The following is a 14,606-nucleotide window of genomic DNA, read 5'->3' as shown; positions in this document are numbered from 1 at the left end:
TCGAAATGTTGAACGAGCAAAAGAAGAGAATCTTCTTTTACCTCCGTTGTATTATCTCTCGGTTTCATATAGTTCGCCGTTTACTATTTTTCCTGGAACCTGCAGACCGTTCATTTCGGTACATAGCAACGAAGGGATCCCACCCTGGTTGAGTCTTGAGCCGTAGAAAAGCGGAGATGAAATAAAAGATGGCGACGAAGTAGTCAAAAGAATAAGAACAAAAAAGTAAGACGAGGTGTTCTTCACGATATTACACGCGAATGAATCTTTTGTCGAAACTCATATTGGACCGCGGCCAACGGATGAAGGTGGGAGAAGTAGCATCCTCGATGTACTCCGAAATTACCATTCTTCAAGAAAAAGGAAAGGAAAGTTCCTTGTCCCTTGTCTATACTAGTGTTCAATTTTCAGGTAAGAAAAGGTGGATACCAAATGTGATTATTACGAAGAATTGATATGACCACTTTTACGAATAACTGGGAGTGAAAAATCGTCGGACTGTAGAACTTTGGTGCAGCTCTCATCATGCTGTGTCTCAGCCCTGCCAAACAAATTCCGAAGGATTTCATTTTCATTCTCCTAAATGATCACCATCCAAAAAGGGATTCCGGCATTGTGAAAAATAAAATGAAAATGGGGATCTCGCTCTGCCCCATCAACGATCCATCATTTCATTGGCAGCCATTAAATAGTTTCTATAGAATCTTCAGTAACAGGACTAAGGTTTTTTCAACGATCTCCGTATAAAACCGTTGAGAAAAGCAGCGTCATAATGGCAGATGTCAGGCCTTAAACGAATGCCAAAACTTCAGCCTTGCGTTATTGAGTGCGAATGAATGTTTTCGCCCAAAATTCATAGCCAATGCCGTCCATCACGTTAGGATTGAATCGATTTTGTATGTTTCTTAAGATAGATGTCGCAAGAGCAGAGGGAGTCCGGCACTGTAGTTGAATCAATCAAAAACTGGTGGAAAAAAAAAAATCTCGAGCTTCAATGGTTATCGAGAAGATTAATCCCCTTTCGAATGAAAAAGTCACTACCCCTGGATGTTTTCCAAGTAAATATGAAAGAATAAAAACTCCTTAATTGGTACATAGTGTAGAGGAAAAAGACACCTGAATCAAAAGTTTTGCGATTTACTTTTCAAACCCTTAATGCTGACATTCGAACACTCTCAGTTTATTCACAAATAACTAGAGTAACATATGATTACACACGTAGATACGGTGTCAATAACAATCCTCCTTTTCGAAGGAACGCGATGGCACAACCGCATTTCCCGATACTTCAGACAGAAGGTACATACATCGAGCTGCAGCCTCTCTCCACCCTTACCTGGCATTCTTCTTTCACGTCCTCGCTCCAGTTTCACGATGTTGTATTTTTATCCCCCAGACTCGAATGGAAAATTTGGAAGCGCATTCGTATTCCTCGCGTCCTTAACTGTTCGCCGACGTTTCCTGAATACATTTGCCAAATCGAGAGTCTGATTATTTACAGTGCTGTGCTACAGGAGTTTCAACTTTGGTACTTCAGCATTTTGAAAGTGACGCGTAAACACTTTTCCACAAACACATTTTTTCCACCTTATGGAATGTTTTATAGCAAACAATTAATCACGATTTGAGGGAGCAAATTTTTTTAATCAATTTTAGTGACTACAAACATGGTGTATACGCTCTGCAGTCAAATCGAGTAGAATCAAAGAGTTGCAGTTGATTGTGAACGCAGAGTAAGATTCTTCAGCGATTGAAGACGTTCGAAAGTCTCCATCTTGGAAATGGACTGACAATTATACATACAAATAATTTGTACAGGCAAAAGAGCCCTGGGAATAGAAGCCAAGAAGCAATATCGCCCGGACAGTCGTCCCTGCCGATGAAAGTGCTCAAATATATGCCTATTTTCCCCTAAGGGGATTTGCAAGCATATATTGACTGAGTTATCGACATGATCAGCTACGATTCCAGTGAGTAAACAGGCGGCTTGAATGTTGTTTTCTCCTGCATTTATAAAGAGGAAGGTTATTGATCACGGTAGGCATTCTAAAATAAAGAATCGGAGAGTTTGAGTTTATCCAAGGCATCATCAGGTTTGTCTCAAAAATAGACTGTACAGGTCTAACGAATCATTTGAAATACAATCGTGGATGGAGCGAGCATCAATTGTCCAAGGGCGAGTATAGCCCGAAACCTCATTTAAGTTAGACCAGATTGTCGAATAGCTTTGGTAAATGATTTTGTCGAATGCAATCAGGTGTCATGACCTTTGGGCGAAGTGGATTAGATAGAAAATAGTGGTCGGCGAAACTTGAATGAGGAATGTCGAACTTGAAATTGCTGATGGATAAGTGATGCAGAGACCTGCAGGGAAATCTTTCCCAAAGGCAGTAGATCGTCAACTGAGAAATCTAGTTCTCGGATTGGTCCTGGAGCTATTCTCGATACCGCACGTAGTTTGACAAAACAGACACGTACCCGAAACAACTTATAATTGACCGAGCGTTTGCCAGTGACAGTTCTTGTTTTCCGAATGCGAACACATGTTTCGTCGATTCGACGAAATTACCAAGACCTCGAAAGCATCCAAGACGACACGGTGAGGGTGTCGTTCCACTTTCCCTCACCCCGCTCAACCTATTTCTCTTATTTTCCACTGCAAATTCTCGCTGCTCTGTTAATACCAGACATTTAAGCAAAGTCCCCATCCCTTTTATCCTAACCTCCTTCCCCCCATTAAGGGGTAGCAACCCTCGATTCTCCGACATCCCCTTATCGCACTTTCCAACCCTCCTTTTTCCGCCGGTCTTCGGGAGGCTTTCCTCATTCAATATGTCTCGGTGATTCCATCCTATCCTCGCTTCCTTCGTCCAACGTGTTCCTACGCTACTGCCAAACTCCCTGCACTACCTTGGTCTCTTTCGACCTCGTTAACTTTGCTCCAGCTTTCTCAAATCTCGTCCTATTTTCACGCTACTTGAGCACGCCCTCCCATTCCCACCCTGGAGTCTGACGATACAAGGTTTTGTCACCGGGATTTGCTAATAATTAACGATTAATGGATCCCTTGCAGGCTGAGATTAGTCTTCGTATTGCTTTGTTTTGGAGAAAACAATGTTTTAGCAACGTGAAATTCCACAGATGCATACTTCCTTCAATTATGTTTCCGCAAGAGCTGTGAAAAATCACTCAAACAAAATATACTTCCCCTTCGTCTTGTCACTACTTCATAGCCATGTGAGATCAAAGGAGTTGCACGGTGTAGTCAAAGCTCGTTGACCTGAAGAAAGAAAAAACCGGAAGGGTTTTGAGTCGAGTATAAGTGCTTTGAGGGTCGTTGAGAACGCGTCAAAAGCAGCAATTCCAATCTCTCACTTTCTCCACTTTTATTCCCTGTTTCGAGCCCCGGCGACGTGACACTTTTTACGAAAATCAATGGAGAATTTTATCGATGGAATATACTCGATGTAAGATGTAACTACTGATCGATATATTCCGAGGATAAATGCCGGTTATTCATGACGAGTGATGAGGAAAAGAATCGGGGGTGAAAAGCTCTAAACCACCCTTGCCATTTATAGGCTCGTGGAGGAGCCCTGAAGGCAACTAGCCCCGGCTAAGAGTGGGGATGAGGGGGAGGTTGAATCCCACAAAGGGTTTGCATGTCTCACACCATTAGTTCAAACTGAACACGAAAGACTCTCGTTACGAGATCGCAACTAAAACAGATCTTGCGAAATCGCGACGACCTAATCTCTCCCTCGTGTCCAGTTCACGGGGAGGAACCGATGGACAGAGATTGACATATTTATATTCATGAGAAGTCCCACGAAAAATCAATAGAAATCTAAATAATAATTATTACTATTATTTTTATTATCACGTTGAAGACCGTTGCAGAAAAATACTTTAAACGAGTATTTCATTGCACAAATAACCGAGAAGACTCGGAAATAAAACGTGAAAATAAAATAATCGGGACATTAATTTCTCGTTGTCGGGACACGAGATTGCAAAGAAAGGACAACGCGATAGATAAGGGAATTTAGTGCTGTTATTCGACAACGATATTTTCTTGTTGAACCTCCGCCCTCCTCATATACTCGAGAATTATTATCTACCTTTATCTTGAATAAGATTTATATGCTTTCAGATTGACCATCGAGCCACGAGGCGTTAATTAAACCTGCTTCTTCTTACGATTGCTTCACTAACAGTGTTTTTTTAATAAACTTAGTTCATTGTATTAAAAAAAAACTGGATCCATCTTTCCAACTGCCTAGTTAGATTGCACCATAGTTACTCATAAACCACGAGATGAACTGCTTAAGCCCATCGAAATATCAATATGAAGTTGACGTTTCGTGTTGAGTTGGCGCTTTATGAAAACGTGTTATCGCAAAAAAATAGTGAGTAAACATTGGTACTTCAAACGTCATATTCCTTCAAAGGGAAGCTAATATGATGTATTTAAGGTATTAGGTGCTCGATTCATTCGTAAATTTTTCTGGTTTTATCCCCCAAGTACCTGGTGCTGTACCCAACAAAAAAAACTGAAATGTAACAATGGATTCGTGAACTAGAAAGTATTTGGAGATGAAATTATAAAGGGAATAATTTTCCTTCAACCTGAAGTGAGACCTCGGTCTGAGAGGGTTAAGATAAAATTCTCTTGATGACGAGGGTAGAAAAATACTCTTATGCTATCCCATACATCAGGGGCTCAATAAATACACGAACATCCGATCTCTGAGGGTTCAAATAAGCAGTTAAAATACAAGTTGAAATTTATTGTGGCGTACATCGAATATTTGGAAGGGAGGGTAGAGAGTGAGAAGGAGGTGAAATTGGGAATAGAAGAGAAAAGCTGGGAATTCAGGTCTAGGATATATGAACTCAATTTGAGGAAAATACTCGAGAGGAGGATGGAACAACTGGTAAGGTGATGGTATAAAGGCTCCGGGCCAACAATTACCCACAGAGAATATTGTACCATGACCAACTAACGAGCCAGAGTCCAACCACGAAACTACCTCACTATGAGTCAGCACTTTCGCGTTGGATTAACTTGAGGGGTCGGGAGGAAGCGGAGGGAGGAGGAAAGGAGGTGGATGAGGTAGCAAGGTGTTGGAAGCTTTCGTCGTGCTTCACCACCCTGGAGAATATCGCGAAGCAGACAATCCCCAAACCACCCACAGCTTCATGAATTATTATTGCACCCTCGTATCACGAAGTAGACACTTTGTTGCACAACTGCTTAAAAGCCACGACATTCGAGTGATTGGCAAACAAGATCAAACCTAGAGGGAAAAGGAACATGAAAATTTTGCGAATCCTTTTAACAATTTGATCCCAGCTTCGCCCAAGCTAGATGAGCGCCATATTTCCCTTCGTAATGGGATTTGTCGCAGGCGGCCTTTCCTGTTTTTTTTTTTTTTATGGTTCCTACATACCTTAACTCCGCCCCTCAATTCTCAGTGCCCTGATTTCCATGTTCCCGAGGATTGCTCCAAGGTTATTGTCCGCAGCAGCTATTCTCTGATGTCCTACTGTGTTGCCATGTAGACTAGAGCCAATGGAAACTGAGGAAAAAACTGTCAAATTTTCACAGCGTTCCAACTGATCAGCACCATCAGAATCTTAGAAATGCTGCTACCGTCTAAGTGATTGATGCACGCGCCCCAGTCCGTAGTTGAGCGATCATCCACCAAGTCCTGTTTGAGGCTGCTCCAACTTTGATGACCTCCGGAGCCACACGTCGACCGCACATTGGACCCCTAAAAATGTTGATTTCGCATCCCTTTTCATGTCTTCATCTCATTCCTAAATTTCTGAAACCGTGCAATTTCTGTGTCGCTCGTTCAGATTGCAAATTGAGGCAGGACCGCAAACTTGAATTGATTTTAGCAATTGCATAAGAACCAAACGAAACAAGGATGGTCATTAATATTTTCATCATTCAGGCTCATCTTTTTTGCAGTACCAAGATCTGCGAGAGACTGCTCAGCGGTTGTCCATCGTAGTACCAAAATTTCACCCGATTCGGGCTCACTTTATAAATTGCCACAACATCCGAATATCCATCGTCAAAGGTTGATAATAATAACGGTACGTTGAGGACGATAGCGAGAGGTTAGTTTTCGAAAAAATTTATCGAGCAATGAGAATTCTCGGAATCGCACAATTTATAGGCTTCGCTTATGAAAGCTCGCATGTCTGTATTATAAAAATGGATAAAATAGGATAGGAGGAAGAAGAAAAAACGGAAAAGATGGACCAAGAGAAGGTGAATGTCGGGCAAAAATTCTACGTTATTGGAAACAATATTTTAAGCGTTACCTCCGGTGTCGTAGGTCGTGACTCACGGGTTTGGAAAGGGGGTTGAGAGAAGAGGCGAGATGTAACGGGATCCACTCAATACTCACTCCCGCATTCGTGGGTTCTTTATATACGTTTATTACTCTGTCCTACATACACCGCGATCCTAAATGCCTCCCTTATGGATCATTTCTCATATCTCATCCCTCGTTCAGTACATGCACGACCCTGTCCATTTGGTTAATGACCTTTTGATGTCTCGTGTGACGATACGATGCCTCTAATTTACTGGTAAATATATCTCAGTCAACAAACAAGATTGAGCTCGAAGTGTCATCGCTTCTCGTATATTTTTGAAGACTGTTTCAACGATAACGAATAAACGAATAAACGTCCCCACCGGTTCTCATCTCTGTTTCAGTTCCTTTCGTTCTCGTATACTCGACTCCCCGTACTTAGTTTTGTACTCGAGTTTATACTCAAGCTGAAAGCCAATATCTTATCTTAAGCTCAATATTCGATCTCGAACCTCGAAAGTTTGCAACCACATCAACGTGTATATTTGAATATACGAAGAGGATTCTACGGAATGTGTTACGAGCACTTACCGGATATCGAGGATTTAGTGAAGCGTGAATTACTACGGTATAATGACGTCCGCCAATCTCGGAATTGTCATCCTCTAGCTCATCCTACAGAGCTTCCTCCGCGGTTTCAACGTTTACTCAAGTATGAACCGAGAGGAGCTATTACTGGGCTCGGATCGATCAAGGACCTACTCCTTCATACCTAGCGAAATTTTGAGCACGCATACCCCGGTCTAGTTAATCCGAAAGAATTTTGCGAACCTCGTGCACGTTCCTGCTTGCAAATTCACTAGTTTTTTTTACCAAGCAACTCTAAAAAAAGTGCCTAAGCGAGGCAGAGTTACAGATGAAAATCTCGGTCGCTTGGTTCACCCGAAAAGTTCGGGGCTGCACTGTTCTCTCGGATCCCATTTTCCAAGATCAGGTTAGACCCCGTTTCACTTAATTGTACCAAAAGTTACAAGATTTTTTATTTCTTCATAAATTGAAACTGTAACTTTACAAAATGGGAATTCAAGCGCTTGAAGTTTGACACGAAGCAAGGCAGATTTCTCTAAATTACCGTACAGATAATGCGTACACTGTTACGAATAAAAACATTTTCAAATGAAAAATCCTATAAATTGTTAAACCAAGTGTCAAATGTATTTCTAGCTCCATCAGTATATTTGTGTTAGCTTACATGAGAAACGCCCCAGTGAAATATATTTCGGTAGATTCAACGGTGGCAGTGGCGTTTCCATTTCACTGACCGTATCAGCCGCTCGTGAGTTTTTCCATCTCATTTTTCCATTCGAAGACGACACGAGGTTGCATCTCCCTCACTCGACTTGGCGATAGGAGGCAAATGGACAAGCAGTATATACGTCGAGTAACGTGGCTTCTGTGTCGGTTTTGCTCGAAGGGGATTGTCGCGGAGAACATTGAGGCTAGTCCGCGTGTCATCTTATCTCTTATTCTTCATCCAGCATATTTTTCATTCGCCGAAGGGATGGAAGGATGGTAAATAGGTGAATCGGACAGGGGGGGGGGGGGGCGGGCGTGATTGATCATTCGTTTTGCCAGAATGCATGGATATTTTCTTCCATTGAATCGCCCTTGTTATAGCACACATGTACTTTCTGGATGTTTATGTCGCTCCAGGCGAGTGAGTTTATATGCATTTATCTGCGCGGTGGCAGCCACCCTGAATAAATTATCTCACATCACAGTTGGCAATAACGATTCGCATGATATAAACGAGGCTTGCATGGGTGAATTGAAACCCAAAGTTAATTTGACTCGCACGCGGCCCCGCAGAATGTAGTTAATATCTGCGTCGAAATATCTAGCGCGGTATATCGAGCTAAAATGGGTGATTTAAAATTTTGTTTTACATGTAGACCAATCGAACTCTATACTGACGAGAAGTAAATCGAGCATCAGGCTGATGTCATATAGTAACGGCGTTAGATTTAATTGCACTGAATAGTTCGCCATCATTCCGGATCGCCTCGCCTCCGTGAGAAATTGAAAAAGTTTTCGTGCAACTTTCCATTCTCCTACCGCTCGCCAACGAAGGGTGCGTTTTTTCTCACTCGCCAACCATATTCCACGAGATTTTTTACTACAAAATAAATGCAGAGATTCGTATAGGTCGTTTTACTCGAGCAAAAAACAATCTTTTTATATTTTTCCATCATCCCCCCTTTCTCAACTTGTTTCTTTTTCTACTTTCTCCCAATATTTATCTGGTGGATTGCGACGTCGCTGGGAGAGCACGATTCGAGCGAGAGTTATTTCAAAAATTCTTCCCCTATCATACTTTTCTCCATTCCATGAACCAACCAACCAATTCCTCCACTGGTTTTGCCAATTTCGCAAGCAAATGTAACGGTCAATACCATTGCCCAACCTCGCTAGGTTGGTCAATCTCCCTCTCTAGGTGCAGTTTTGCCGAGTAGTTTTTTCTCTATTATTATTTGCCTGAACGATTATTTCTTGGCCTAAATAGCTTGTTAACATAATTTCTATGCTCTCATTCCCTTTCGCTCTCCTCCTTTCTTCCTCTTCTCCGTTCTGTCATCGGCTCGTCTATTTTTTCCCCTGCCTCGAGACTACCTTTATACTGTGCCATTTAAGGGAGTAAAAAAATGCCCATCTCTTTACAATTCGATCGATAACAACATACTTTAGTTTTTTGAAGATAACAATCTTCACAGTGCTATAATTTCAGACCGAATCTCTATCCCATGGAAATGATAGGAACATTTTTAAAAAATTCAATTATCGTAATTGGACTTCACCCACATTACTATTAGTTTGACTTGAAAAACGTTCACGAGAATGAGAAAATGAATCCTTCACGTCCATCTAAATTGGAAAAATGAAGCTCGAGTGCTACTGATATTTTTTTCAACTCCTTTTTTCTTTCAAAACTTAGCTTAATGCCTTAAACGAAATTGAGATATCTCTCTCGTGTATTATTTCGTTACAGCTCGTGCAGCACGTCTGGTTCGTCTTGCACGCAAACTATATTAATGAGAATTCTCGTCACGACCAAAAACCTGCTATTCTCATTCTCACGGTGTGCATTATATTCCGAAACGGAATTATTATCCCTTCGAGATTTCAGCGAAAATTCATTCCATACATTTTTTCTTTCTTTTCGGCATTTCACATCATTTCACTATGAATATAAATTTCATTATTTTTTCAGCGAAAAAGAAACCAGTGATAATGGAAAGTATCGTTATCATTGCTATCGAAACAGACATCCTCGGGCAAAAATATTTCATTGAAACATTGGGCAAAAAAATTTGATTTTTATCATCGCTTTGGTGACCCCGAGTTTTTTATCATTCATTTTTTTCCCAATATTCCATATTTTTACAGGACGAGATAGAATGATAAAAAATAATTAAAAATCGTGTTCCGAGTTAAAAGCTGTAAAAATAGTTCTAGGAAATCCGAGTCTGGAGTTTCTTTCCGTTTCTGGACTTGATGGATAAAACGGGATGACGGTGGGAGTGGCGGGGGGCGGTGGGAAGAAGGGAGGGGCGAGTGGGAGAGAAAAGTGCGGTATAAACGTCAACAAGAAAGGGAAAAGGGCTCGAGGCGAAGTTCAACAAATCCGGGTGAATATAAATCTAGAGGCACGGAGATGACCCAATAGCCGGGAGGCTCACGTTGGCAAACACCTGACGCTTTTCCCTGTCAGTAACAAAAAAAAAGAAAAAATATCAGACAGAACTGCGGCAACGACGTAACAGGAAAAGACCCGTGGGGAAGGAGGCGGAAGGGCTGTGGAAAGGGTCGACGAACTTCTGTATCTTTTTCTCGAAGCATTAAAAAAATGCAGGATTCACTCGTCTCGTTCTTGCGGTCGTCCACTTTCTGTCTTCTTCCATTTTGTGTATTTCATTTAGAAAAATCCTTCCTCGAGGTTTTTTCTCGTGAAACACGCACTTATTTTGCGGGCCGGTGTGGTTTTTAATAGGGTTGCCATACCAGAGAAAAACGGTGAAAACGAAGGGTAACGAGAACGGGGAACGGATCCAGGGAGTATAATGTTCAGTTAAAAAAAAAAAAAAACAATGTGGGAACGTCCATTAAACAAACGTCCGCAAAAACGGCTCCATTTCTCTTTGTATTTATTTATCATTTCGTAGATCCATTTTTTTTATCATTCATATTACTTTATAGTATTCTCACGTTGCAACGAATAAAGCTCAAATACAAAAAAGGGGGAGCTGTAGTAAAATGTTTACCATACAGTAACGAATCGATCTCGTTACATTCATTTATTACGAACAATAAAGCTTTTGATTACCCCCAGACCGAGGGTGGCTTCCGAACAGACATCATTATTATTGCCTCAATAATTTTCGTAATAAAAAACTCCAATTAATATTAATTTTTGCCATTAGTTTTCAGCATATTTCCTTTTCACTATTATCGTTAATTTATATTTTATTATGTTACCTTCATTGCTATTATCGTGAGTATGAACTCGACAATTATTTCGTACACCATTACAAATGTTTATTGAGTACAACATTTGTGTGTTGACACTTGTATAATTGCAAACATGTATGTAAATACAATGAAACGATTCGAATGTAGTCGGGAGGTTATGTATGCGGGTCAGCAAGCATATCGACACGGTTACAGACGCAGTCTAGCCAAGTGTGTGTTTGTGTATGTTTGGGTTTAGGCTGCTCGTCGAAGTCGGGGAAGCGTGAAATGACCTTAGCAGCCTGTAGCCAGCTTTTCGCCGAGGCGTTCAGTGGCCTCATAGGCCATCGATAGCTCTTAGAGAGCTTTCCAACCCTCTTCACAACCTGGGAGTCCAGCGTTCCAAGTTTTTCCTTCCATATTCAGGCATCGATCAAACTCGAAGCATTTGTCAATGTCGGAGGAACGTGACTCGACGTTACACGAATATGACCTCCACAACACGTGAAGTGCTGCCATCACTTTACCCTTTTTTCGCCCTTCGATTGACCTCTGCACTAATGACACATGTTAATCGATCGGTAATACGATAAGAAATTACTTTTTCCTTTGTTTTGCTTTTTACATGCGGTTCTTTTTTTTGGAGAAAGAGAAGCATGTCTCGGTGCAAATGCACTTTTTGCCTATTCCCAACTCGATAGAGATCGAAAACAAGTCTGTTATTACGAGGCGGCAAGTCGAATGACGTTTTAAGCCCGCTCGATTTATTATTGCAAAAAGTTGACAGGTCATTAAACACCCCGGAGCTAAACTGGCAAAGCATACGTAGAATTTTTATCTAAAAGCTGAAATTCCTCGGTCAGCACAGCCGCACTAGGAGCCGTTTGATTATTTTTTGTCTTCTCCCTCCCTCTCGCTCCGTGTATTACATTCTTTCCATTTGCAGGGTGTTTTGTAGAGGGCGAAAGGTACTAAAGACTGACGCGCATTGATTATCGTTGGAACGAATCTTTTCGTCTCTTTTTCCCTCGCTCTCCCTTCCACGCTCCTTCTCAGGTATAGTTAAGTATTGAGGTTAGCGCATCAGATCGATCAGACGAGCGGGCGAGCTCCAAAAGACTCGGCAGGTTTTCAGGCTCAACAGAGGCGCGAGCGTATCAGCTTTCTCTCGGTTGATCATTCGGGAACGATAACAAAAACGAGCACCTCCTCCCGTCTAATTCCGGAAGAATGTAAAAGCTTTTTCCCACTTGCCGCCGACTTGTCCAACATCACGAGAAATATCTCTATACCGAATCATCATCGAGGAAAATCTAGCAAGGGAGAAAGGGCGCGCGAGGGCTTGGGGTCGCTTCGACTTGGTTATCATCCCGAACGAATGTGCTCGGGAAGATTCTTCACGAGATCACAAAGGATTCAAAGGAGCTTCTCAACGAGCTATTCAGGCCTAGAATAATCGATACTCCTTCGCCCCTAAACGTTCACAGCCCATTTGTGAGAGATACTCTTAAATTTCAATCCGGTAATGCCCAATCGCGCGGAGGTTCGCTCGATCCAATTGTATCCGAGACTTTCAAAGACTCTATTCTACTTGCCATTCGGTTTTATATCTCCTCGTAATCTCCTCAGAATTCGTGATATATCATTTAAAAAGAGCTTGACTCGTGATATGTTGAAAAGTTGATTTAATAACGGCTCGTGTATTTACCCAGGGAATCTCAAAAATATGAGATTATCATTGAAAAAACAATCAGCCAATCTACTACCGCGTGAGAGCGATATCTGAATTCTTTTACTGCTCGCGCTAGCGATTGAGTAAACATTTTCGCGAAAATCTGACCGAACAAATATTTCGACGATGCCATCGAATTCACGCTTGTACGGAGATAGAAATAATTGTAAGTCAGATAAATCAACGTAGATTGAGAAAGGCAGAATTCTTTAAAATGTCGTCCTCGTTTGTGTCTGTTGAAACAGAGTGCGCAGCGAAGAGTGGCGGCGGAGGTTCGGTAGTGGAGCATCATCAATCTTCGTACTGGGAACAACCGTTCAGCCAACCGTACTTTGACAACACGACGAAGCGAGAAACCACGACGACTGTCGGTCAATCTGCTTACCTGCACTGCAGAGTTAGAAATCTTGGCGATCGTGCTGTAAGTTCACACACATTATTGTCAAACGTATAAACCTCTATGTGGGTATTTCTTTTTTCTTTATTTTTTCTCTCAAATTTGTTTATTTTTATTGTAGAAAAAGGAAATAATACCACTACCACTAATACTCCCTCACAACCGCAACCCTAGTCTTATTTTTATCACAGCACGTGATCGTAACTCCGGTAATAACTTTCTCTATCCTTGTTCTTTCTTCGCGTTGTCCTACCACGTACTAATATTAGCCTTGTTCTGTATGCATTAGTAATTTTAAAAACCTCTTTCCCTCGTCCTCACAGTTCCATGTCTTCGCACATATTTGCTCCATGTATAATTTATATACGAGTGTAGTACGTGAACGTGACGTGGTGTGTGTGTGTGTGTGTGTGCGTGTGCGTGGGTGCATGGTCGAACCACAAGCCCGGCAACCAACAATTTAGACGAAATTCCATCGTTTCCATCTTGTAAATGTTAGCTCACGACTTTACGTACACTCTCTGAAGCGAGTATACGAAAACTAGGGTCCACGACGATTCGTGATTGTTGATGTTGCCCTGCACGAGACCCTCGGACCGAGGTGCCCGTGTGTCCTCTGTTTTATGACGTCGTGGATATTCAATCTCACTCCACGAGATTTTCCAAATGTCTACATCCACATTCTCAAAGTAACTAAACACGATAGGAAGGTAAACAAGATCATTTTTCTATTTTCGACTCATCGACGGAGTTTTTTTTCACTCGATCACCGGTGGGGGGCAAACACTTTAGTTCACTTTTTAAACTACACAAATAAATCCTGCACGAATATACGCGGAGCTCTGAAGCCGGTGCCAATTCATCAATCATCCAACACTCAAATTCGTTCTAGTTAGACCCGCTCATATTCCCTGGCGCGGGAGCAGAAGCAAATATATTTTCTCGTTATGCCACCGCCGCCATATTATGCAACATTTATGGATGCGATATTAACGAACGATTCGCATAACGACTTTCCGCATCCGTCCCGGAAAAAGCTGCTGCCATCTTTTTCCCCAATTAACAGTACGTTCTGTGACCAATCACCAAAATGGATACATTCAATTCAACCCTCGCTTCGACTCTTCGTGTACCTTCTATTCGTATCTCGTCTCCTCATAACCAGCAGAGCCTTTCACAAACTCAATTATCCACACGTCACGTCCATTTTTCCCGAATGATTTTATACGATTCATTCCATTTTACACACTCCGCTCGCAAACGCTGGACAAGCATTCATTTGTAGCCGTCTCTTCTCGTCATTTTTGCCTAGTGAGGATCACTCGAGCTGCCGCAGTTGCTATTAAACTTCTATTGAAACCCGTTAAATTCATGAAAGTGTCGATAACCCTCCGGTAGTTCGCCTCATGGCCGCTAGATCGCTAACGCGCTCGGTCTTTCCCGTCGATGAGGTCGAGTGCCCTGCGGTATATAGCGGGTCCGTCTACGCGTCGCGCCAGGTATTTTTCCAAGATTCTACTCGCGTCAGCGATGCCTTTTTCGCGTCCGAATCATCGAGCAAGCATGTCCCGCCAAAATTCCTTCGGAACCACAGCATATCGGGCGACATTAAAAGAGAAATGAAAAAAAAAAAGAA

General features: G+C 41.9%; 1 protein-coding gene across 2 annotated transcripts in view; it reads left to right on the top strand.

Moving 5' to 3' along the window:
- LOC122412129 (limbic system-associated membrane protein-like) overlaps positions 1-14,606 on the top strand; it is a 141,744-nt gene that overhangs the window by 110,005 nt on the left and 17,133 nt on the right. For both annotated transcript variants that reach the window (XM_043421452.1, XM_043421451.1), the window contains exon 3: positions 12,819-12,994. In XM_043421452.1, the coding sequence (XP_043277387.1) occupies positions 12,819-12,994 (176 nt within the window). The remainder of the gene's footprint in view (positions 1-12,818; positions 12,995-14,606) is intronic.

The sequence above is a fragment of the Venturia canescens genome, chromosome 6 (assembly GCF_019457755.1).
Source record: "Venturia canescens isolate UGA chromosome 6, ASM1945775v1, whole genome shotgun sequence".
Lineage (NCBI taxonomy): Eukaryota > Metazoa > Arthropoda > Insecta > Hymenoptera > Ichneumonidae > Venturia > Venturia canescens.
Note: the sequence above shows the minus strand (reverse complement) of the source record. Positions and strands in the feature narration are given on the sequence as shown.